This window comes from Vombatus ursinus, unplaced genomic scaffold, assembly GCF_900497805.2.
Source record: "Vombatus ursinus unplaced genomic scaffold, bare-nosed wombat genome assembly UNPS02014779.1, whole genome shotgun sequence".
Lineage (NCBI taxonomy): Eukaryota > Metazoa > Chordata > Mammalia > Diprotodontia > Vombatidae > Vombatus > Vombatus ursinus.
Genome location: NW_020954557.1, coordinates 14265641 through 14291456, shown reverse-complemented (window position 1 = coordinate 14291456; position 25816 = coordinate 14265641). Strand labels below are relative to the sequence as shown.

General features: G+C 37.7%; 1 protein-coding gene across 4 annotated transcripts in view; it reads right to left on the bottom strand.

The window, feature by feature from the left end:
- HECW2 (HECT, C2 and WW domain containing E3 ubiquitin protein ligase 2) overlaps positions 1 to 25816 on the bottom strand; it is a 433607-nt gene that overhangs the window by 121682 nt on the left and 286109 nt on the right. For 3 of the 4 annotated variants that reach the window (XM_027865816.1, XM_027865817.1, XM_027865819.1), the window contains 6 exons: positions 24093 to 24262; positions 22340 to 22482; positions 13967 to 14067; positions 11731 to 13077; positions 10169 to 10264; positions 210 to 360 (listed from right to left, as the gene is read on the bottom strand). In XM_027865816.1, coding sequence (XP_027721617.1) covers positions 210 to 360; positions 10169 to 10264; positions 11731 to 13077; positions 13967 to 14067; positions 22340 to 22482; positions 24093 to 24262 — 2008 coding nt within the window. The remainder of the gene's footprint in view (positions 1 to 209; positions 361 to 10168; positions 10265 to 11730; positions 13078 to 13966; positions 14068 to 22339; positions 22483 to 24092; positions 24263 to 25816) is intronic. The other variant, XM_027865818.1, reaches the window with a different exon arrangement.

The following is a 25816-nucleotide window of genomic DNA, read 5'->3' as shown; positions in this document are numbered from 1 at the left end:
TACTACTACTACTACTACTACTACTACTACTACTACTACTACTACTACTACTACTACACACGCACACACACACACCCCACACCAGAATGAGGTCCATCAAATTAAAAGAGTTATGGCAATGGCTTAATATTGATATCCGAGGACAATGAGACAACCATTTTCCCTAGTTATCACCACCCAAAGAGTGACGCCATAGTAGCCATTCTCACCTACGGTTTAACTGCTCCATTTGTTGTATGGAATTGGATCTCTGAAGTATCTGTGGGGCGGGGGGAGCAGTGGGCCTCTGCCAGGTTGTTGTTCTGTTTACATGATCCACATAGAATATTCTTCCATGGCTGTCGATCCGAGCCTCCCAATCTAAAGAGCAGCAATGTAACAAGAATTTTTAGGTGGTAAGACTATAATTGTGTTTACTGAGTTTAGCACGTGTTTCCTAAGACTTACATACTGTAATTTTGTATTTATAATCATACACCTCTTTGTATAACTTCCCCTTAGAGATTCCAGAATCTTTTTTTGGTGACAGCTTATTAAGTATATCCTAGCCAGGACACAAACTTTTAAAAGTATCTCCAAATTTACCTGTCTTTCCTTAGAATAAAGGACTTGAAAATTCAATAGTATGTAGATACATATCTTACATATAGTTTTCATTATTATTCATTTATTTTTGACATTCTTTTCTTTTTAAATTTTGAGTTCCAAATTCTCTCCTTCTCTCCCACCCCCTCACCCACTGAGAAGACAAGCAATATGACACCAATTATACACCATATATACTTTATAATAATGTCTACATTTAAAAAGCAGAATCAGTATGTGCACATTTATATTATGGTACATAAATTGAGTATTGGTTTCCTTTATTTGTATTTACAATTATTTTGTTCAAAGAGTCTGTAAATCTATAAATTTTCCAGCCCTGAGGAAGGACCAATAGTTAGCCATCATAGGTAGGACCAACTTCTCTACATATGTTGAGTAGCTCATCGTAGAATTTCATCACCAAAAGGACTGTGATCTCTGCAGTCCAATGATCATCCAGTGCATATTCATTCATAATCTAGTCACTGCTACATTCCAAACAGCAAGAATTTTCTAGAATGGGGCAATTTCTCTATCTACCTATAAAGTTTCCATATATTCTCCCTCTCTACCTTTAAAAAATGATAAAAATTTGGCTAAGCAATTATGCTTTCTTTGACACTCAAAGTAGATTAATATTCTGTCAGATATCCCCCTGCTCTGAAAATTTATGTGAAAAATTTGCTTACTAAAATATACACATAAAACAAAGCCAATGTATGATATATTTATAACTTCCTGAGATTTGCTTTTCCCCCCTTAAATTTCTGGGGCCATTTTTTATCAATCTAAAGAGCAGCAATGTAACAAGAATTTTTAGGTGGATAGATAGATATGACACTGACTCACTCTCTCTCTCTCTCTCTCTCTCTCTCTCTCTCTCTGTCTTTCTCTCTCTGTCTTTCTCTCTCTGTCTCTCTCTCCAGAAAAGGACCACTCAACACTGGCTGCAATCTATGTACTGGACAAAACTAAGGGGGAAGGCCTTCTCCTAAAGAGAGTATTAATAGAATACTAACATATCCTTACACACCAGGCTTCGAATCAAACAACTGGAAGTATTCTCACTCTACTTTAACTGTTGTATCCTTCAAATTTCACCATTTTAATCATGTGTATATGGTCAGACTAAGAGTCTATGAGGTTGATCTCAAAATAAAATTAATGGGAAATAATTATTAACACAGGCTAGGATGTGTCTTATCAGGGATCAGATACCTAACATAGGACCTATTACTAAATATTAAGAAATGCTTAGAAATGTTTGCAATTTCCCTTTAGATTTGTTACTATTATTAATGATGATAATACTATCCTCTATGTATATATGATCCTTTACTATTTACATGCACTTTCATACACACTTTCTCATTTGGTCCTTTTAACACATAACTCTGAGAATTTATTGCTCCCATATTCCAATGATTCTTAGAGAGATTGTAACTTACCTAATATTACACAGATGATAAGTAGAAGAATCTACAACATACTACCTCATTTCATTGGCTGTCATTTTACATTTTAAGATTGTGGTAATAAAAATATTCGCAAAGATGTTTTCCTTTTTTTTGGTTCAAACATTTATCCCTAGAGAGATAGCCTAGGGGAAGCAGTCTTCCCAATGAAGATTCTCCATAGATAAAACCTTAGCATAATAATTGCCAATCTTAGCATCAAGGTTTTCTAAATAGGATAGCAGATAATGGGTACTTTGAAGATGTAATACTCAGAAGACCATGAATTATTTGAGAAAGTAGTGTTCAAATTACTAAGTGGATGTATATATTAAGGCAGGTAAAATTGGTGTTACTTGGGATATGGATGAAGACTGGAAGAATTATGTTGCTATATAGACTGAATAGTTCAGAGCCCCTATAATTTTGACAAAATTTAGAGTTCCTTGCCCATCTTTTACTAAAATTATCTTGATAAGTACTGAATAGAAAAATTGCCTGAAACCTTGGAAATCAGGAAATTCATTTTCTAATAACCAGCTCTCTTATAGACATATGATGTTAAAATTAGACAAGAAGGTTTGAAATTCAAGATCTTTACATTTATTTCTTCATTCTGCCACATTTTGAGATTGGATATTTAGTCTTTTGGGAAAAAATGTGATTAATAATATTTTCAAAGTTAGCCAGGATACATTCATTTTTCTTTTTGGTCTTAGGAATGCCACAATGACCATTTTATTAACACTGCTTAATCTAGCCTTTTTGAACTATTAACAACTGACATTTTTAAGGCACATCACACTTACAAAGTGCTTTCACATACTTTTAATCTCATTGAATCTAACAATCAGTACAGGGCTTCATCTCCTTATAGTGAAAGAATTTAGGGACTCTTCCAGCTGAAGAGAAGATGTGAATTAGCTAGAGGAATAGGTAGTTTTATTGTTCAGAGGAGTAAAATCAAATAAGTTTGAGAAATGAAATTACCCATTTGGGAAAGAATTTGGAGGGAACATGACACAGAAGGATAAGTTAATTATTGTTGGATGGCAAAAACATTATCAAATCAGGCTCCACAGATGATTCCTAACTGGATTTGAACTTGGGGGAAAATTGGGCAAAAGGACAATTTGACCAGGAATTTGGAGTGGAATGTCATTATATGTAGTTTTGTTTGAACATAATTACTGGTAAGCTTATACTGATTCCTGGTCAAATTTCTTTGAAATACCATGGAACATTAGAATGGAAAGGGACTTTAGAACTGATTTAGTCTAATCCCTGCATTCTACAGGTGATGAAACTGAGTCTTGGAGAGATATAAGTGGTTTGGCCAGGGTTACACAGGAAATTGATGTCAGGGCCAAGACTCAAATGCAGGTGTGACTTTGGGCAGGTCACTTTACATCTCTGGGCATCAATTTCCTCATCTGTAAAATGAGGTGGTTGGATTAATGAATGATCTCTAAGAGCTCTCCTAGCTCATGGATATATGATTTTAAGTTTTCCTTGACTCTCAGACTAGTGTTCATTACACAAGCCACCCCACATAGCTCTCTGAGGCTTCAGACCATGAACCAACAGCACAACCAACTCTGCTGAATCAATGCAGTGTCCCTGTTGAATATTCCTGTATTTTTCTCCTACTATGGCTAAGTAAAGCACCATTTGTTAACTGAGATACCTAGGTGGCACAATGGATACAGTGTTGGGCCTGGAGTTAGGATAATCTGAGTTCAAGTCCCTCCTGAGACATATACTAGCTGTGTGACCCTAGTCAAGTCACTTAATTTTTGTCGGCTTCTGGTTCCTCACCTGTAAAATGGAGGTAATAATAGCACCCACCTCTCGTGTTTGTTGTGAAGATCAAATGAGATAATGTTTATAAAGTGCTTAGCATAGTACTTGGTACATGGTAGGCACTTAATACATGCTATTTCCCTCCTTGTCACATGACCTATGGACATTTTATTTTGTTCCACTACCACAACATCAGTGTGAGTCAGGCACAGTCCATTCCAGACCGTCACCTGAATTTCTTGTTCCTATGGATCTTATAGAGGGGATCTGCATGCCAATGGTTCTTTAGTAATTATAGTAGGTTTGTACCCTGCTAATTAGAGAGAGGAATTCCACAAAGGGTTAATACTAGACTCATTCTGAAAACAGATTTGGGAATGAGATTTACACTAGGAAATTTCTTTTTTTTACAGAATGAGAATGGGAAAATGGGAAGTATCAATGAGTAAAACAGGGTTAGGGTCTGCATTTGTGGTTTCACTGACATAGAAAACTGCCCCATGAGGAAATGCCCTCTATCAATGTAGGTCAGTCAGTACTTTTTCTGCAACTTAAAGTCTCAGAGTTGCCTAGAACACCAGGAACTTATGTGACGTGTCTGAGGTTACAAAGTCAATATTTGTTAGAAGCAGGAAGTTAGTAAAACAATATTTTTAACTCTTCCTTAATGGAGAGAGGAAGTAGGTCAATATGTTCAAGCTTATCCTGGCGGCAGCTATAGCACCGCAAAGTTGAACAGGCCCAGACTTGAGGCAGACTACAGCTCTGGACTTAACTCTATCATGGACTTGCTACCTAAATTTGGGCAAAACACTTCACTTTTTCTAAGCCTCAGTAATAGAAGTCTTTCCAGTTCTTAACATATAATTCTATGATTCTAGTGTCAAAATAATCACAATAATTTAAGGAATGATTTCCCACTCTGCCCTTCCCCCAAATCACCATATAGAAAGATTCAATACCATCTGATTTTTTACAACTGAAATTAGACTTGTGGAATTTGGCCCCAAAGAAGAAACATGAGAAAACACCTCCCCCCTACTACTTTGCAGGGGTCATAGTGGTAACTAAATGCATATTCTTCAGATGGAACTCACATCCATTACCTAACACATCAATTCTTTCAAGATGGCACCAGATTTGAAAGTTATTTGAATCCTACCAACTCAGATAAGAATGAATATTTATGTTGCAAGTAACAGAAGTCATCCACAGAAATACAGCTGTACATATGGCCAACCCCAGAAAAGTAAAACTGTTTAAAATAAGTTCAGGACAGATCCATTCAAAGCCAAAACAAATTCCCAGAAGGAAATGAGCTTGTCCATTTTCTTCCACCCTTGTCTTTGTGATACCCTCAAACTAAACATTTGTCTCTACAACAATATTTTAGTGGCTTCCCTGGACCTGCACTGTCTCTAGCCACCAGCCTTCAAAATGAGAGGGCAATTCTTACTCTTGCCACATTCACACTAGAGAATCACCCTCCAGCAATTTCACTGTGAAGTACTAGATGGTGGTATAGCATGTAAGCCAGAAACTTCCTTATTTTCTAGGAACCATAAGGATTTCTTTCAAACAGTAGTTTGAAGTAAATAAATGTTTGTTGAATTGAAGTGGCCAATAGGCTCACAGGCACCATTACTGCTATTCAAAGTCAGAAGTGGGACAAGATTTTTGAGACCAAAATGGTAGGTCATCTTCTCAGCTTCCTATGGGTCAAAGTTTACTATCTCATAGCCTGATATGAGGGAGTGGAGAGCAGGACTGAAAAAGCTGCTTTAAGTAACAAGATACCAAGCAACTACAAAGACAAACCATGAAATGGAACCCCGTAGTAGCATGTTCAATTAGAAAACGAACTCCTGAAAGCGTGAGTTAAAAAATCTTTCAGGAACTGTTGTGATCTCTCCAAGGTCTTACCCAACTATATATTAGCGTGTAAACTTTAGACAAAGGGACATGGAAGTGATTTTCCTGTAAGTTAAAAGAAAAATAAAAAAGCAAGGTGTGGGTAAGTTAGCGATCATGATGATCAGGGCCTTCCCACAGAAGTTCTGAGATAACAGGCAGCACAGATTGTCACAGGAGGTAGTGAAGGAAGGAAAGAAGGAAATAAACATTTATTAAGCGTCTACCATAAGTAACACACTATGCCAAGTGCTTGACAAACTCATTTGTAAAGCTCATTTGATCCTCACAACAACCCTGGGAGGTAGATGTTATTATTATCCTAATTTAAAGTTGAGAAAACTGAGGCAGGAAGAGGTTATGACTTGCCTGAGACCACACAGTTAGCAAGTGTCTGAGGAAGGATTTGAACTCACATCTTCCTGATGTAAACAGAGTCTTGCTGTGTATGTTTGATTCAGTAGAGTGGGTGTCTTTAAATACACCATTGTAAAACCAGGCACTGATAAAGCCCATTGGAATTCAAATGGAACTACTTGACCATGCCGTAAACTCAAATCACTCTGGCTCTCATTGATTGGTCAACAGTAGGTCCCAATCCAAGCTTCACTTGGTCATTGTTTGAGTTTTGATGGCTCAGAGTAAGTGTAAATAGCAATAGTTTCCATTCTGGCCAGAAACCTTGGGTCTTCCCCTCCCAGTTTGACCCAGAAAGACCACAGGCTCTTAAAAAGACCAAGGTCTCCTACTGCATCTGGGGTCATCTCTAGTTGTCCTGATCTACTTCTTGCCACTAGACTCAGATGACCGTGGAGGAGAGAGTGAGGCTGATGACTTTGCACAGTTCTGCTTCACTTCAATCCAAGTCACTTGCAAGTCAAGACATCACCCTCCTGATGTCATTGATCCTCTTCCAGAACAAAGGACAAACAACATATTAAACATACTTCCAGTTGTAATGGGGTCTGGGGGCATGGGCCTTAAGGGCCATGCTATGGAACCTTGAATACCTTAATAAATATTTGTTAAGTTGAAGTTTGCCTACAATCAGAGAGGCTCACAAGACTAATTTTTTTTTTGTAAAAAAAAAATAGTACAAGTTAACACTCTGCTTCTAGATAAGCTTTTAAAGGCTTATCTTCATTTGTCTTCATCCATCAACCCTGGTACTTCACCTTTTAATTTCAGATCAGGTAATACTAATAAACTGACATCCAATGTTGGTAAACAAATACAATCACTGACATCTTAATCTGAGCCTCTCAGGTTCCCCTTAAGGTGGTACACAAAGAAGTAAAACATCATGGGACTCAGAACGGTAGGGCTCAACTTTGAAGAAATGGTTAGTCATGGTGACTGACCAGTTAGGAAAAGGCAGAGAATTCACTGGGGGACAGAACAGAGAGTTAGCAAGGATAGGCAAGTGATGAAAACAGACAGAAAAGAACTTTGTGAGGGTACTGGAAACCATGTGGGTAAAAAGAGGAAAGAGTTTAATGGAAATAGACATACTCAAACTACAATATTCAACACGTTTAAAACTGAGATGAAGCATTGATTTGAAAATCATATCTCCTACATGGTTGTGTTCCTGGTGCTTAACACAGTACCTGGCACACAGTAAGTGCCTAATAAATTTTTTTTAACTGACTATTCACAAAAATCTTTGAAGGTTTTCTCTAACACATTACCTCACAAAATGAAAAACCACCAACACCACTGCCAAGCCTGTAGAGAATTTATTAGCATCAAAAATTTGTTGTTGTTCAGTCATTTTTCAGTTGTGTCTAACTCTTTGTGACACCATTTGGGGTTTTCCAGCTCATTTTACAGATGAGGAAACTGAGGCAAACAGGGTTAAGTGACTTGCCCAGGGTCACATAGCTAATAAGTGTCTGAGGCCATTTTTGAATTTAAGAAAAAGGGTCTTCCTGACCAGCAATCTATTTATTATGCCACCAGCATTAAAAATGGGTACATTTATAAAAAGTCATTCAAAAACCTATTTTGAATTATGCTCCTGACTCTGGGCATGTGGAACCTTAAGGCAACTACTTATATCATGCCCCTATGCTAGATCTGCCTAGACCTGAAATGCACACAATTTCCAAAATGCACATGCTGCTTAGGCTTCAACAATATGGATTTAAAAAAATTCTTATAATTAGTCAAAATTGTTCCCCTCTGTGGTCTAATAAGCTATTTTCTTCTTCTTTTTTAACTTCACTTAAAGCTAATAAAAGTAATTGGCACTTTGTTAGAAAAGAATCCCTTCAAGTAAGTCAGGTAATAGAATCTTTCCTTTGCAGTGTGTTTCAGAGAAAGAACATGAGATCTGGAGTCAGCTGACTTAGCTTAGACCCCCCCATTCTAACATTTACTACTAACATGACCTAGGCCAAATAATTTTTACCTCTTTAGGCCAAAATTTCCTCACTTCTGAACTGAAGAGTTCAGACTAGATGATTTCTAAGGTTTTCGACCCCTCTCCCCCATCTATGATCTTATGATATGTTACACATAATACAGGATTTACAATTTGGCAGGCTTTAAAAACCACAACAATAAAAATTATAAATGTGGCTAAGAGGATATCAGTTGCCTACATACTTAATAATAATTAGAAGAATAGCTAATATTTACACAGTGCTTTAAAGTTTATGAAGCACTTTACAAATATCTGATTTGACCCTCACAACAACACTGGGAAGTGGACGATATTATTATACCCATTTTATAGATGAGAAAGCTGAGGCAGACAGAAATTAAGTGACTTACCCACTTAATTAGGGTCATACAACTAGTAAGTGTCTGAGGCAGAATTTGAATTCAGGTCTTCCTAACTCCAGGTCTAGCACTCCATCCACTGTACCCTATCCTTATTGTATCTAGGTTATGGTAACTAGGGTTACTTATTAATCTTACTTACAAATCTACATACACAAAACAAAACAAAAAATAGCTAAAAGGCTGTTTCCTGATGTTCTAATTCATCTTGTCCTGAAATTGCATCCATAAATCACCCAGGAATATATTCTTTCTTTCTCAATGTAAACAGTAAGGAAATAATTTTTCCATTTGCCACTAATAACAATAGTTTAAGACATTAAACTAGTCTTTTGTGGAGAAGAGAGGACAGGAGACGAGAGAGGAGAAGAAAAAGGAGAAGGGAGGAAGGGAAAGAAGGAAGGGGAAGGGAGGTAAGAGAATAGCTATTTAAAAAGAATACAAAACACTTCAAAGCTGATATCAAGGAAATTTCCATTACTCTGAATAATAAATAACCTAAAGTAATGACAACATACAAGCTTTGTTCACTACTTCAAATGCAAGCATAGTCAGTTTTTTCATGCCTTGATAGAGTTCATATGGCACTATTCATCTTTTGTCTAGACAGTACACACACAACTTCCATCCAAGTGTCTGTTTAAATATGTGTCACATGGTGTGGTGCTAGCCTGTTACCCTCTTTTTTTTTACATTTTAATCTATTTTTTCTTTTTGTTTTTAAATAGCAGAGATTTTAGATCATCACCATCCTGCCAAAAACACATGTAAAGCAGGGTAAGTAGAGAGGCTGAATCATTAGAAGAAAAAGCAATGAGGATAAAGGGATTGTTCGTTGTATTTTTAGAGAAGCAATATTTACTGAACTAGAACTTTGCTGGTGGTATTTTTAAAATTCCTTCCTAAATGTTCAGTGATAATGTTCTGTCCTTACATAATTTGATTTGCCAAAGGAGCCCCAGGAGTTTTAATAGTATATTAAATTGCATCTGGATAATGGTTAGTCAAGGGCCTCATTCACTCATTCACTGACGAATGCAGTTTGTGTTAACACTTCCGACATCCATACGTCTCAATCATCTTTCCTTTATGCTATAAGTATTTGTATTCCTGTCCATAAAGAAAACAACAATAACAATAACAAAAAATCCCATTTCAAAGCTCTAGTTTCAGTGGCTACTTATCAAATTTCATTACTGTGGCCCAGAATGGGTCATAGATTTAAAACTGGAATGAGTCTACACCTCCCTAGGAAAAATGACATAACATTATTTGGAGGCTAACAAACTTCATTTGGGCATTAAACATCCAAGAAAAAGAATAGATTTCCATTGTCTTCCAAATGTCCAGACTGCCTGCATCTGTTCAGCTCAGCATCACTACATTATTATTCCCTTGGCACTCAAATTGCAAGAAAAGTTTCACTTCTCGACTTTAGCACGTAACAGTAAAAGAAAGGAGTCCTAACCTCTATCTCAAGAATAAATACCCTGATTCTTTCTCCTTAGGGTCCCCTGCATCAGTGTCTTAGATGACATGTACAGGTCTACCCTGTTATCCTTGCAGCTGCTTCTACCTTGAACCCTTTGATTAAAAGGTGAGCCCTTTAGTTAACAGGTCCTCACTTGGTGGCAGAGCCTCGTCCACCCTCTGGTATCGGCTAACATCCTGACGTACTGAAGGTAGCGATCGCAATGGCTGGTGGCCGTTGGCTTGAGAACCTAGGATTAAAGGTAAAAAGTTATCTGGGTATTATCTTTTCCTTTCAGTGCTAAAATACCCTGTAAAATGTACCTGATTTTTTTTCCTCCCTCTAGTTTTACCTCCTAGGTAAAGACTTGGGTAACAGATCTGCATGCTTATAAAGTAGAAGTGACCCTACACAGACATGCACATGAGCCACCTCCCATCACCCCAAGACAGGCCTCTATCCCAACACTTTGAGAAGCTTTAAAATAACAATTCCTAACATAGAGTGAATAGAAATGGAAGAAGGAATGAGGTGAATAATTTAGGTAGGAATCAAATAAACTTCAATATAAGCTACCTTTTCCTAGGAAAAAAGCCCAGGTGGAGTAGACGTTTGCTATTTTAGACATTTGATGAAAGTTTTCCTTTGATTTTGTTAATCTAGCAACAATAAAACACTTAGAAATGTCCTATTCTACTTTGTGCTACTATATAGCTGGTCTCCTATATAGCATGTTCACTTTGAGAAAGCCAAAGTTTTATTTGCAAACTGAGGTCTTAAATTGCCTTTTGGCCAACAAACTAGCATTATTTATTCTTCAAGTGTAATCATGCTCAGCAATCTGGTTGACATTTCTTATGCTGCAGGTGGCAAGAAACAGAGAAATATTTTATTCAAAGCACATGCTTAGGCTTTCATTTCCAAGGCCATATTTTTACAAAGATAGAACTTCACGGTTCTTGTAAGGCTCTGAGGACTAATTACGCTGCTATTGTAACCAGGCTGCTTGTTTCAGATTAAACCCTCCTCCTCCCCCCATTTCCATAATACACTTTCTTCTTCCTAATTAAAGCAATTGCATATCATAGATCTTGGTTGAGGTCTGTTATGTATGACTTCAGAATTTCCTTTGGCAGACTAAGAAATTCCTATCCCCAGTTTGGGGAAATTTCCCTGCACATAGCCACTATATATTACAAAGCCTCATTACAGTATAGACAACCCTGAATTCTTAAAGGCTACACTAGTGTCCCATGATCTCCTTCCAGTCCTACCAAGTTGAAAGGGCTTTTGAATGTGAGTCTAACAAGAGACTGTGTACCTGCCAGTTCAGTTCAGAGAGGTTTATCATCGACTGGTCATGGGATGATAAATTGTGTCCAAGACAACTTAGGGGGATTATTTATTAAGGTGTGTGGGAGAAGAGAGGGGAAGCAATGATGGTAAATCGTTTTCACCCAAACATCATAAATATAAAGTATTGTATTGAAATAAATACTCTGCTGCATTAGTACTATATTATATGTCTGATGGACAATCATTAATTAGCCTTTTATCCATTAGCAACAGTAGGCAAGCTACTTGCAAATATTAAACTTAAGACGAAAGGATTCTCTATGAACGGATATATTTCAGTGAAAACTTTACTAATTACTCAGTAGTTCCACTAACACCATTTGAAAATCATTTGCTCCTGGTTTTACCCATTATTGTTACCTCCAGTAGCTCCTTCAGCCTGAGCAGTGGCCCCTTCACAAGCTTCTTGGGCATCTCCGGTGTCTTCTTCACGTGATTCATTCTCCACAGTAGCCTGAAGACTGCTCCTCCTCTGCCAGATTTCCCCCATCTCCTCTCCATCAGGCACGGCAGGCATTTCTGCTGCCTGCCCTTCCTCCTGACCACTGGGTACCCTGACCACAGGCAAAGACCCAGGGGTGCATACAGAATCCTGTGACCCCACAGCAGGGCCACTGTTGGCAGGAGATGAAGCACAGGCTCCCTCTTCTTCTTCCTGAGATGAAAAGGCTGGCGTTTCAGGAAACCGGGCACTCTCCAGGGAAGAGCACCGGGTATCCACAGAAGACAGTTGTGTGGTAACACTCTCATTGCAGGAACTATCAGCCCCTTCCACATCGCTCTCTCCCTCTGGCCTGGTGCTGGCCTCACTGACGCTCTCAGTCCGGGCGGGGTCGCTAGGCTCTGTTTCAGACGATACCTGGGAAGGTTCAGAGCCTTGGTCAACAGACTCAGTTTCACTGATGGCCCTTCTGCTTTCTCCTGGAATATCCAAATTTCCTGGGTCTGCATCACTGGTAGGCTGTTCGCCCTCTTGTGAGTCACATAATTCACCATTGCCTTGCTCGGCACTTGGTTGAGGTTCCTGGCCATTTTCACCCTCTTCTACAGCTGCATCTGAAATGGAGCAACTGTCAGGAACCTCTAGCAGTTCCTCCTCCTGCTTATTCTCCATTGAAGCAGCTTCAGCTGCTGGGACTTCCTCCCCCTCGGCAGGGTTGGTGTCTGGCTTTGCCTGACTCATTGAGCTCCCTTCGTCAATTCGTGAAGCACTACTAAACATTACTAACCCCCCTTCCTCTTCCAAGGAAGAAGGATAACCTAGATCTTGCTGAAACTCATGATCCTCTTCATCAGAGTCAATATGAAGCATGGCATTGAGTCTGGTATCAGTGGGGAAACTACTCCTTAGTTTGGGAGAAGCTCCAAGAGATCTCTCAGCACAGGCGGATGTCCCAGGCCTGGAATGACCATTGTGTTCAATGGCATCTAGATAATCATTCAGTGAATCCTGCCGTCCTCTGGGAGGGGAGGTCCTGGAAGAACTAGAGGTTAGTTCCTCCGGGTCTATTTCCATAGTAGAGCTAGTCCTAAAGGAATGCTTTGGAGTGCCATCTGGAGCACTCTCCTCAGAGACTGGACCATTAGAACAGACTGGAGGGGAGTCATGATGTCCCCCTGGCATGTCCTCATCATCAGAGGGACTCCCCAGGTCTCCGTTCACAGAATTCACTCCGAGGATGGTGCCAACTGCTTCTGGCGAAGCATCTAAATAGAAACACAATATTTGGAAAGTAAATATATGCAATTAGTTTGCCCTAATCACAGGGCATGTCAGCAGAACTCAAGTAACCCTTATTGCATTCAATTTAATTAAAGAAACAATGGAGGAGGAAAGGTTTATCTATATGCCCACAAATTCTGTTCCCATTGATGTTCATTAAACTCTTAGGACCAGCTAGTTTTCCCCTTAATTAGCACAAACAAACAAAAATCCACTCTAGATAAGTAGTAAAGACTTAATGACATCTTGGGTTACATGGCTTTTGTACTTTATTGAATACAATGTGTAAGACTTCCTAGTTGGCCCTTTAGTACAAAAGGAAGACGACAGAAGAAACTACTCCCAAAGCAGCCCCTTGAGAGTCTATGAAAAGTGGAAGCAACGTACATGACAATGGCATTAAAAAATTAAGGGTGACTATGAGGGAGGACACAGCATGTTGCAGGGGACTCATAAATTAAATCTTACCCAATAGAACAAGACTAAATAGTCATAAAAATTTATTTTTTATTACCGTATGCATTGGCCATATATGTTGACAGGAACATTTGACCAACCCACTGGGGACTCTTCTCATCATTAATGAGTTGTAAAGGTTTTCCTACATACTAAACTCACTTAGTATACATCAAGCCAGGTTGATATGACAGCTGATATTTGATATTTGGAATATTCCTTGAAAAAACTATATCCTGATTTCAGAAGGTAGGCATGACCCAGATGCTTCTATGAAATTGATTTTAACATTTGCCTTGGTAAATTAATTTCTTCTGACAGTTCCCTTTCTTTGATGGAACTGCACAAATATAAAAGGATACTTTAAAGAAACTCAAGTGTTTCGTCTAATAGCATCTACTCACACAGATACCTCACCTTCATGAATAGAAGATGTAATCTCAACTTTGAATTGGAGGTACCCACTCACATGGTCAGCTGGGAGCCTTCTGCCAAGGTTGTAGCTGAGCATTTGATCACTGCAAAACAAACAAACAAACAAACAAAAGAAACGAATGGTGTTTTCCAGGATCTTTTATCCTCCTACTACAAGCCACATCTCAAATTCCATAAGCTTTAAACCAAGTTCCCCCATGATTTTTTGAGTCATGTGTTCATAAATTAAAGACTCAAAGACTGGTGTATACGACAACAGTACTATCAGTTTTTTTAATTGTTATCACTGGGTTTCAAACTGAAAAGCTAAAAGAAATCATGCTGTGGGCAAGAGAAATTGTTAATAAAAATAGAAAATAGAACACAGCATGAATATGGTATTTCCTTAGAAAGATAATAGATTATTTCTCTATTGCTAGTAAGTATTGGTAGGGTCTTTTGAAAGTCATTAGCTGCAAAACTGTGAAGGGTTTAGCTTTTTAGCATATTATAGAATAAGAATGGGCCTAGCTAATATCACTTTAACACTCCATATATTCAATAAGGAAAAAGCTAAAAATGATTCTATCTCATGTTGCACAGTCTGGGTGGCAGAGTGGAAAGATCACTGGACTAGGAACCAGAAAATTTGTCAATAAATTCTGGAACCATAGGAAAAATCCCTTACTTAACCAATCAATCAATCTACCAACCAACCAACCAATTAAGCACCTACTAAGCACTTACTATGTGCAGGTACTGTGCTAGGCATTAGGGATAGAAATACATAGCATAAAAAAATCCCTATTCTCAAAGGGCTTAAATTCTAATGGGGAAGACAAGAAGTACAGATGCACTGAGTCCCAAAAGTCTTAGTGCAGTTTTAAGCTTTAATCGCCTTTTTTTTTTGCTTTAATTTTAAAGCTTAAAACTGTGCAAAGACTTTTGTGTATAAGTATACACAGATAAACATAATTTGAATAAATACACAACAGTTAACTACAAAGTATTTTAGGAGGAAAGGCATTAACAGGTTTGATTTATCATCTGTAAAAGAAGTCGGATAGGCTCAATATTATTGTCCACTTCTATGATTCTTCAACACTCAAGTCCAATAAATTCAAGCCAGGTCTTTGCTACACTTAGATAACTTTTATTTTAGACTCAGATAGCTGATTCTTAAGTAAAGAAAGTGGTCAATAAACCAAATCATAATCATTTCTGCTCTCATACTGCCCTCTAATGGATAGTGCTAAAGAGGAAAAAAGTGAACAAGAACAGTTATATATCATTTGGGCTACATTAAAGAACTTACCTAAAACTAACTAATTAATGGCATTTTAAACTGTTCCTTAAAATTTTTCCCTACATAGAACTTTAGTTAATAATAATGATAATGGATATTCATCTAACACATTGATTACAGGGTGCAGAGTTAGAAAGGGAGGCAGGGATGTGGGGAGTGCTACAGGAGAGAATTCTGGGAAGTTTGTGTCTGGGTCGGGATGGTAAAGAATCTTCCTACCTCTGACTTCTAAATTGACCTCCTTAATACTCATGGCAGGCCTGGCTACCAAATACATAATAATAATAATAGTAATAACAATAATAATAACAATAGCATTTACATAACACTTTAAGGTTTGCAAATTGCTTTACAAATATTATCTCATTTGAGCCTCACAACCACCCTGGGAGGTAGGTACTTATATTACTCCCATTTTGAGGCAGATAAAGGTTAAGTGATTTTCCTAGGGTCACACAGCTAGTAATTGTCTGAGGTCACATCTGAATCCAGATTTTCTTGACTCTAGAACCACCACTGTCACATGAAGTCATAGATTCATGCCATCTGAGAACCAGAGAAGAGGCTCTTATTGTAAGAGGGAGCCTCAAAATGATCAGATTTTTCATTAAGCAAAGAAAAACCTCTATAGAGAGAACGTGCTGGGTTCATAGACTCATGATTTATAGTTTTAATTTCATGCTGTATACACTCCTTTCCATCATCCTCCACCCAAACTCGTCCACTGCCTGAAATGGCTCCTGGTTTCAAAGAGAGGTATTATAAAACATACTGGCACTTAATTGAGTCTCTCTTTTGATGTAATCGGAAGAATTCAATGCAATGAAAAGGGAAAGCTTTAGAGAAAAATTAGGGGGCAACCTGAATCACTTTGTTTAGGGAAACAAAATAAACTTTCCTGTTTGGGAAATATATGAGTTTGAGAGGTTATCCTGGACGTTAAAATTTCATTAGTTTAGAATTTATGACAACCTAGACAGAAGTTCATCTGTCATAGCTAGAGGGTTCAATACACAAGAGATCAAATGAAGTTATAGGGTATGAGAGTAGAGGATGTCAGTGAACTAGGAAACTGAGTTGTTTGAGAGGACATCAATGTTTATACTGAAGTCCATTATATTGAGGATCATTGATCTAGACTTACAAGGGACCATAGAACCCATCTAGACCAATCTCCTTATTTTACAGCTGAGGAAACTACGATCCAGGAAGGTTGAACTTTGTTTGAACTACTGCAACAGTTTCTTTCTTTAACTCCTTTCTTCTGTTTTTCTGCTTCCTCAAATTCATCCTGTAAGCTTTCAGTCAGACTGATGTCTACTTTAATCATCAGTTTCTTTCAAAATCCTTCAATGGCTCCCTATTGACTGCAAAATACAATCCAAATGCACCGACTGATGTTAAAGGCACAATCTGGGCTCAGACTATACCTCCAAACATAGAGTTGAGAGTTGACATACCTATAGCTTTACCAAACCCAAGAAGACCATGAAGGGAGATAACATGTAGCCCAGGCAATAGAGTGTTTAACCAAGGATAATATGTAGTAGAAATAGGGGATCATTCAGAACAATGAGAAGACTTGGATGAACCTTTCTCAACTTGCTGCCATGGATATGGGAAAAAGCTACTACTGAGCCTCACACTTTCTATTCCAAATGTATCTTTGTCCATCCTCTCCAGTCCTGTGTATGCCTTCTTCTTAGGTCCCTAATACACTGAATCGGGAGGAGGAGATGGCCTATACTATGCTCCTGATGGCCACTTCCAGAACCATCACTCAGTAACCTCTCCTCTTTTGAGGTTCATTCCATAGGTCTATACTAACTTTTTAGAATTTGGTGTAGTCATCAATCAGTCTCCCAGTCATTCTCCCTTATTTCTCAAAGAATTAAATTTATGGCTCTTGTGTCTTTTCCAAACCAAGCCCTGCCCTCATAGAACACAGTATAGCAGAAACAGCATTGGTTCTGGAGTCAGAAGACATGAGTTTAAACCCTACTACATGTGTGGGCAAGTCACAACTTTACCAGGACCTGTTTCCTAAGCTGTAAAATACCGAGATTGGTCTAGATGACTCCTGTGGTCCCTCATGAACTGATGATCCTACAATATAATGGGACTTCAGTTTAAACACTAATGTCCTCTCAAACAACTCGGTCTCCCAGTGCATGATATCCTCAACTCTCATGACCTATAACTTCATTCAATCTCAGTTATACTTGTCATTCCTTATATCCCATAATAGCTCATTGCTGAGTGATTGCTCTTTATCTTAAAGATTGAAATTCCCCTAAGTGATCATAATTTCCTTTTCTATTTTTCCCTTTAACTAAATCCTCACAAATTTGTGTTTTATCCTCACTCAGTTTCCTCATCTGTAAAATTGAGCTGGAGAAGGAAATGGCAAACCACTTCCAGTATCTTTGTCATGAAAACCTGAAATGGGGTCACAAAGACAGACACAACTGAAATAATTGAACAACACCAAAAGAACATAGGATTACAAAGGAAAATTATTATATTTAAATACAGATACCAAAATATTTTTAAAAAAAGCAAGTTCACAAACTTCAGGTTAAGAACCTGTGCTCTAGCCAATCTGATCTACTCATCATCCCCCAATACATATTGAGCATTTCCTCCTAGTTCCGAGTCATCACGTTACCTGAAATACTACAAAAATTTCTTTCTTGATCTCCATTCCTCTTTTTTCTCTGCTTCCTCAAATTCATTCTGTAAGCTTATGGACAGATTGATAACTACTTGATTTTCTCTACCTCTCCCTATACTTACAATCCATTGAACCTCCTCTGGCCTCATATTCTTCCTTTCACCATGTCAGTATCACAGTTTACCAGCTCAACTACTTATTGTCTTTTACCTTTGTACCTCTAGCTCCCTTGTTTTAGTGTTGCTAACGACATACTAAACCCAACCCTAAGTCACCAATACCAGATGCTTCTCTTTTCCTAATCCCACACTACTGACGATCATTTGAGGAAGTCACACAAATGTACCAAATGGGTCCACCTACTAATGTATATTATTTGCTCTTACAAATGCCCAACAATCATTTCATTCTTCCCTAATGAACACTCTCTGGCAAGGCTGTTCCAAACCTTCATTTCTGTCCTTGAGCCCCCTAGAGCACCCACTCCTACCTTCCCCTCAGCATAACGACTGAGAAGTTGAGATCATCCCTTCGAAATCAATATTTCTAAAACTGAACTCATCTTCTTCTAAAACCAGTTCCCCTTCCACACCTCTCCATCTCTCTTAACACCACCATCATTTTCTGGGTTACCCAGGCTTGAATCTCAGGATCACTTTCAATTCCTCTCTTGCCCCTCATCTAGTCACCAAGCCCTGCCAATTTGTCTCTTGCTGCTTTTTATCCATCTCTTCCCTTTTAATTTCCATTGGTTATCCCCTAGTCCTGAGTCATCACGTTATCTGAACTACTACAAAAACTTCTTTTTTGATCTTCATTCCTCTTTTTTCTCTGCTTCCTCAAATTCATTCTGTAAGCTTGTGGCCAGATTGATATCTACTTTAACCGTCACTCTTCAAAATCCTTCAATAGCTCCCCATCATCTATACAAAAAACAATCCAAATTCCACTGACTAATATTAAAGGTGTAATTTAAGCTCAGACTATCCCTCCAAACATATGGTCAACTATTCCCTTTTCTCTAGTCCAGAGGTTCTCAACTCTTTTTTGTGTGAGGGACCCATTGGACATTGTGGTGAAGCTTATGGACACTTCTCAGAATAATATTTTTAAATACCTAAAATAAAAGAACATGAGGGCAGCTAGGTGCTGGGCCTGAAGTCAGGAAGACTCATGTTCCTGAGTTTAAATCTGTTCTCAGACACTTCCTGTTTGTATGACCCTGGGCAAGTCACCTAACCCTGTTTGTCTCAGTGTCCTCATCTGTAAAATGAGCTGGAGAAGGAAATGACAAACCATTCCACTATCTTTGCCATGAAAACCTCAAATGGGGTCACAAAGACAGACACAACTGAAATAATTGAACAATACCAAAAAAAATAGGATTACAAAGGAAAATGATTATATTTAAATACAGATACCAAAATATTAAAAAAAATTAGAAAACAAGTTCACAAACCTCAGGTTAAGAGCCTGTGCTCTAACCAATCTGATCTACTCATCATCCCCCAGTACACATTAAGCATTTCCCCCTATGTGCCTGTGGTCATGCTATTTCCCCTCTCTTTTCCTTTTGTACAAATCATAGTGATTTCAAGGATAAGCTCAAGACCTCTTTCCCTCCATGAAACCTTTCCCATTACCTTGTTCAGACAGTGACAGTCTCATTTACTCAGTATTTATTCAGTGTCAGCTATTTACAAAACAGTTTGCTAGGTCATAGACTTTTTCTCTGCTCTAAAACTCTTTTGTCACTTATTGTTGGTACCACTCCCGGGGCTTATCACGTGCTTCCTTGTGGCATTCTCTTTTTCTGTGTATCTCTTGTCTCCATAGTGATGCTAAAGGCTTGTTGAAAACAGGGATCACCTCCTAAGCCTCTTGTATTTCCCTTTCACAAGTAGGGATCCAATAAAAGTTTGTTGATTAATGTGATAGTCATCATGGCCCCTGACCATATGGATCAACCATTCCGTCAATGATTTGTTCTTTCTCTTTGATGTTAAGTGACGTGCATAGGGAGCAGTGACAGGAGCTTCCTTCTGCTTGAATCTGTTGATAGTAACTAAGTTACACCAACTGTTTGTCAATCTAGAGCTCATCTGTACTCATTTGGCAGAATTTGTGAAGGGATTTTCTGTCCTATGATATGGGATCAACACCCTGGGTCCCTTGGATCTGGTGGTCCAGATGTTGCTTTATCTTGCCAGAACCCACACCCCCATGTCACTTCCCCAGCTTCTCCAGCCATATCTCCTCTACTTCAACCATCACTTTCCCCTCCTCCCTCTCTGTAACCTGGACTTGACCCCAGGTGTGTCTCAGTTTTGATAGGTCAGTTTTTTTCCTTAACTCAATGAGGTCCAGTACTGTGAGGCCCACTACTTTGCTCCCTGTTAGGCTGCAGCTCCTGCAGGCCCCGACCCTTTTTAGCTCACTCTTATGTGCTTTTCTTAGGTCTTCTCACATTAGAATATGAGCTCCTTGAAGAAAGGAACTGTCTTGTTTAGTATAGAACCTGGGTCCTAGTAAACACTTAATAGATGCTTTATTAATTTATTAACTGTTTATTGTAATACAACTAAACTTATATTAGACATGTATTGTCAGTGAGTTGTGATGAATACTGACACTCAGTTACTGATTTTATCATGGCATCAATGGGGTTTCTTTACTTTGGACATAGAGTTTTAGGGCATTGCATTATTCAGGCTGATACAGAACTTGTAGTTGAATATGGGCACTATTTATTCATCTGCATACCCTATGTTAGTGCCTTTTTAAGGTAAAGTGATTCTTGGATTTGGAAGACTTGCATTACCCTCTATTCAGCTGAAAACATCTTTCAGGGGAACAAAGGAAAAAAATCCCACCTTTTGCAAGCCTTTCCTGATCCTTTTTTCTCTCTAAGATTATTTCCAATTTATCCTGTATATATCTTATTAATATACAATTGCTTGGATGTTGTCTTTCCTATTACAATGTGAGGTCCTGGAGATCAGTTGCTCTTTTTTGCATTTCTTATGTATCCACAGTTCTTAGCACAGTGCCTGGCACATAGTAGGCAGTTACATGGGGCAAAGGATAGAATGCTCCTGGAATCAGGAAGACCTGAGTTGAAATACAATCTTAGTCATATACTAACTGTATGATCTTGGACAAGTCACTTAACTTCTGTTTGTCTCAGTTTCCTCAATTGTAAAGTGGGGAGAATAATAGCATTTACCTCCCAGGGTTTTTGGACGGATCAAATCGGATAATACTTGTAAAGCACTTAGCATAGTACCTGGCGTAAGTAGGTGCTATATAAATGTTTGCTATTGTTATTATTGTTGTTATTTTTATTTTATTATTTTATGTTACTGTCATCATATTATTGCATTACATTGATATATTATAATTAATGACATAATATAATAATTACTTATATTATGATACTGTAATATTACAATGATATAAAAATAATTTTAAAAAAGTTGTTGACAACCTATTATGGAGTTCATCTAAATTTGCTGTCACAGACACATAAACTAAGCAATAAAATGTAGATTTATTATATTTTTGTTAAATCATAATCAAAACATTTTTAGACTGATCAGGAAATATATGTTTGTGTATAAATATATGCATATATATGTATACATATGTATATTTAAAAAGAGAGAGAGAGAGTAAAGCTTTAATTAAATCTTTGCTATGCAACGGGCACTGTGCTATGTGCTGGAGATACAAATACAAAGATAATAATCCCTGCCCTCAAGGACCTTACATTCTAACAGGGATGATAACATGTAAAAGGGAGGTGAAAGGTGAAAGTCTGAGGTGGGGAAAGTATAACTGCAGTAGATTCTGAAGGTTTAGTTACTTGAATAATTATACTTCAATTTACTACAAGACTACATTTAGAATTCATCCTGTGTATGAGATCACTTTAATACAGGAAAACACTTTAGATCTTGTCATTAAGAAACAAAATCCTATTTGTGGAATTGGTTAGTATAAGGTAGACCCTTATTTTATTTAGGATATTGCCCTATAAAAGGTGGCATCACAAGATGTCCTAGTGTACTACTATCTGACATTAAAAGATTCTATTCTGAAACATTGCTTAAATACGTAGTATCTTGGCAAGTATATCTCAGGATAGGACTGAGTTGCCAAGTTTGAGCTACAGAGAAAACAATAGTTTACATATAAAACGTAACAGTGAAAAGTTTTTTTTTTAAGCTATCAGAATTTTATAGGTGTAAGGAAATTATATGATGTTTAAAGGATTGAGGATAGAAAAGAAATCTGATCACTGAGGAAATCTCTATTGGCTAGTCAGAAAAGTGCTATTTTCCACTGGCAGCATAGCTACTGATCTTATTAAGAGCCACAAAATAACTGTGCTTACCCAATGGCTTGACGTTCCAGCAACCTCTGGACTGGTATGGTTAGTTTCCCAAGAAAACGCTTGATGATAGGACGACTCTTGGCAAATTTGTCTTTAATTTCAATTTCTAAGACATCAGTAAGAAGTGCAAAAAAAGAATATTTCTATAAAGGAAAAAGGGATAACATTAATTTGTCTCTAAAATAAATCTCAAATACATTGGATTTTGATAGAAAACACTATTCTTCCAAGGTTTTATCCTGTCTCCTATTTTCTTCTATAGATATACTCTTTCCTTTAGTGATCTCATTAGATCTTGTGGGTTCAATTACTGTCTCTAAGCAGATGATTCCCAGATCTATATATCCAGCCCAAATCTCTCTCCTCAAGTCTAGTCCTACATTATCACCGGCTTCCTGAATTTTTTCATCTGGATATCTCATCAGTATCTCAAACTCAATGTGTCTAAATTGAACTCATTATTATGTGTACCCCAAACCATCTCTCCTCTAATCTTCCTTCTCTGTTAAGAGTACTATCATCCTTTCCATCAAGCAGGTTGATAACAATATCAGTATCCACTCCTTTCTAGTTTACCTCCCTCATTTTACAAATGAGCAAACTGAGGCCCAGAAGTTCAGTGAGTTGCCCAAGGTCTCATGGGTTTTAAGTGACAAGAGGGGATATTTGAATCCAGGTCTTCTGATTCCAAAGACAGAGGGGCCTTCCCACTGGACTATTGAACCACACTGACTTTTAGTGATTTAAAAATATTTTAAATTAATATCAGAATGGAAACATTGCATGAACGAAATACTACGGTTTTCACTAAAACTACACTTCATTGAAACTCCATATTTAAACTGAAGAAATTGGGGAGAGGATCTCTATCACCCTGAATAAAATTCAATGTAGTTGAAGATCATTTGATCTTTATAAGTACTTCCATAAATTACTTTCAACCAGCATCATTTTCATATAGAAACGCACGGGATTCTTTTGATTTCCGTAACCACAGGAGAATACTCAATGGAAATATCACACAAAGCTGACTCCTCAATTAATGTTTTCTCCTGACTGCCAGTGTTTCTGTTTTGTTCCTTCCAGGGTATAAATGTTGTTATTGCTATTTAAACATGCACTATATCAGGTATAATTTAACTGATAAACTAAAAACAGGATTCATATAAAAAGAAATAATATATAACTTACCCAGGATCACTTTGAAGGAGGGTAACAAAACTCAGGGACATTTCTAATATTGTCTCATTTCAGCCCTCTAAACCAGTCACTTATGTGTTCTTCTTCTTATTATAGGTAGCAGTAATGGGAAAAACCTGATCTTTAATTTGATCCAGTCAGCTCACAGTAAGACCATACTGCAGAATGTTGCAGTTCTAAAGAATTAGTAATTCTGTCCATGTCAATATGTCTACCCTGAAGTTGAACACTCACTTAATGATCCTTCATCAAGTCAATTGTATTTCTCTAATTAATTGAAATCTGCAGCTTACAGGAATCCACAAATCCATTAGCCAAAACCCAAGGGGGAGAGAAATCTCTTTAGCTTAGTATCATCTATATACTAGAATTCAGTGTTCCCTCATGTCCTCTCTTACATAGCCCCTGGAAACCACACATCCTCGACAATCTAAACTAGCTCCCAGAAGTAAACCACAGTGGGAAGCATTCAAAAGAAGGAAGGAATAAGATGCCAACTTGGCAAACTACTGAGCTATCAAGCATGAGAGACTTAAAAAGCATACATTATTACCTCTCTGTGCCAAATTGGATTAGTTGTGTTACTGATGATGGTAGACCTTCGTTCTTGCCCATGATGGGCAAACGTAGGAAAACTGCTCTTCTTTCCTGGCTGAATTGACATCTTAAGGTAAGGATCAGGATTAAAGAACATTCCTTTCTTTAGCCCAACTGCCCTAAGATCTTAAAAAATAAAAGAAAAATATACATTAATATATTATCATTAAAACAAGCAACTCAATGCTATCAAGCTATCACTCAAGATAGCTTCCTTGAAATTGCTTAGTGAACTTATGTAAAATTCATTATACTAAGATCGATGAGATGGTTGGTATAGGAGTTGTATAAGGCATCAATTCATTCAGAGGGTTCTCCTAACAGGATACACAGAGGAAGCAATGAATGGCGGTTTGGGGGAAGATCTAGCATGTCTGGCCTTTAGTTGAAACTTCCTGCGTCACAGGCTAGGAATGCTTTTGATTCACGAATGAATGCCTGCATCATTACTTTCCAGGACAATCTTGTTTTGATCTCAGACATTTAATAGATTACTTTGGGAGAAATTCTTAATAAATAAACTATCACAAAAAAGACAATCACCTCATTCTGTTGCAACACCAAATAGAAAAAAGAATCATTCATGTACTTAGAGCAGGTATAAATTGGGTTCTGTTTGGGATGAATAAGTAGTATTGTCAAAGCAGTAGAGTAATAACATTATCCTGAAACTTTGGAAACTTTTATCAATGCCTTAGAATGAAGAAAAACCATAAACATACTTTCATTTGTACCATATATTAAATTACGTATCACTCTCCCAAATAAAAAGGAATTTAGAGCATGGGGTGGTGAGTTATATTTCTAAATTATTCAAATAAAATATCTAATATCCTAAGTAACTGAGAGATCATGTGATGAATGCTCTATAAAGTATAGAATCTAGTACATACCATTAATTTTACACTTTATTCATTGAGACTTTTTTCCATATGTCACTTTAGATTTCCTGATCCTTCCTTCATCCACTGTAGCTGGTAAAAATATAGTGCCTTAATAGTGCAAACACATTCACAAGACCACTCTACGCTAAAAAAAGTGTTCATTCCCAAGAGGCACTCTTGGAATTTAAGGTCAGATCATATGAGTCAAAGGGGCAGCTAGGTTGCATAGAGTTCTGGACCTGGAGTCAGGAAGACTCATCTTCCTGAGTTTGAATCTGGCCTCAGACACTTACTAGCTGTGTGACACTGGACAAGTCACTTGACCTTGTGTGCCTCAGTTTCCTCATCTGTAAAATGAGTTAGAGAAGGAAATGGCAAATCACTTCAGTATCTTTGCCAAACAAAACCTCCAATGAGGTCACAGAGAGTTGGACACAACTGAAAAAAATGACTGAACCACAACAATATGAGTCACATGTACCTGTTCTAACACTATCCCAAAACATGTGCCATGGTCCCAGGCTGGCAAAGTGATTGATACAATGGAACCATTGCCAGACATGGAGTCATTGGCCCTCAGGTTCAAATCCTAGCTCTATTACATACTGGCTTGTGACCTTGGGCAAGTCAGTGAACCTGGGTATGTCATTGATAAAATGAGGTTTTGGACCAGATCATCACTAAGGTCTCTTCTAACTCTAAATCTGTCATCCTGTGATTCTATGAACTCTAGGGCTTCTGAACATTTATATTCACTCTGGAATTCTCCTATGGTTTCGATCAGTTTAAGGAGGTT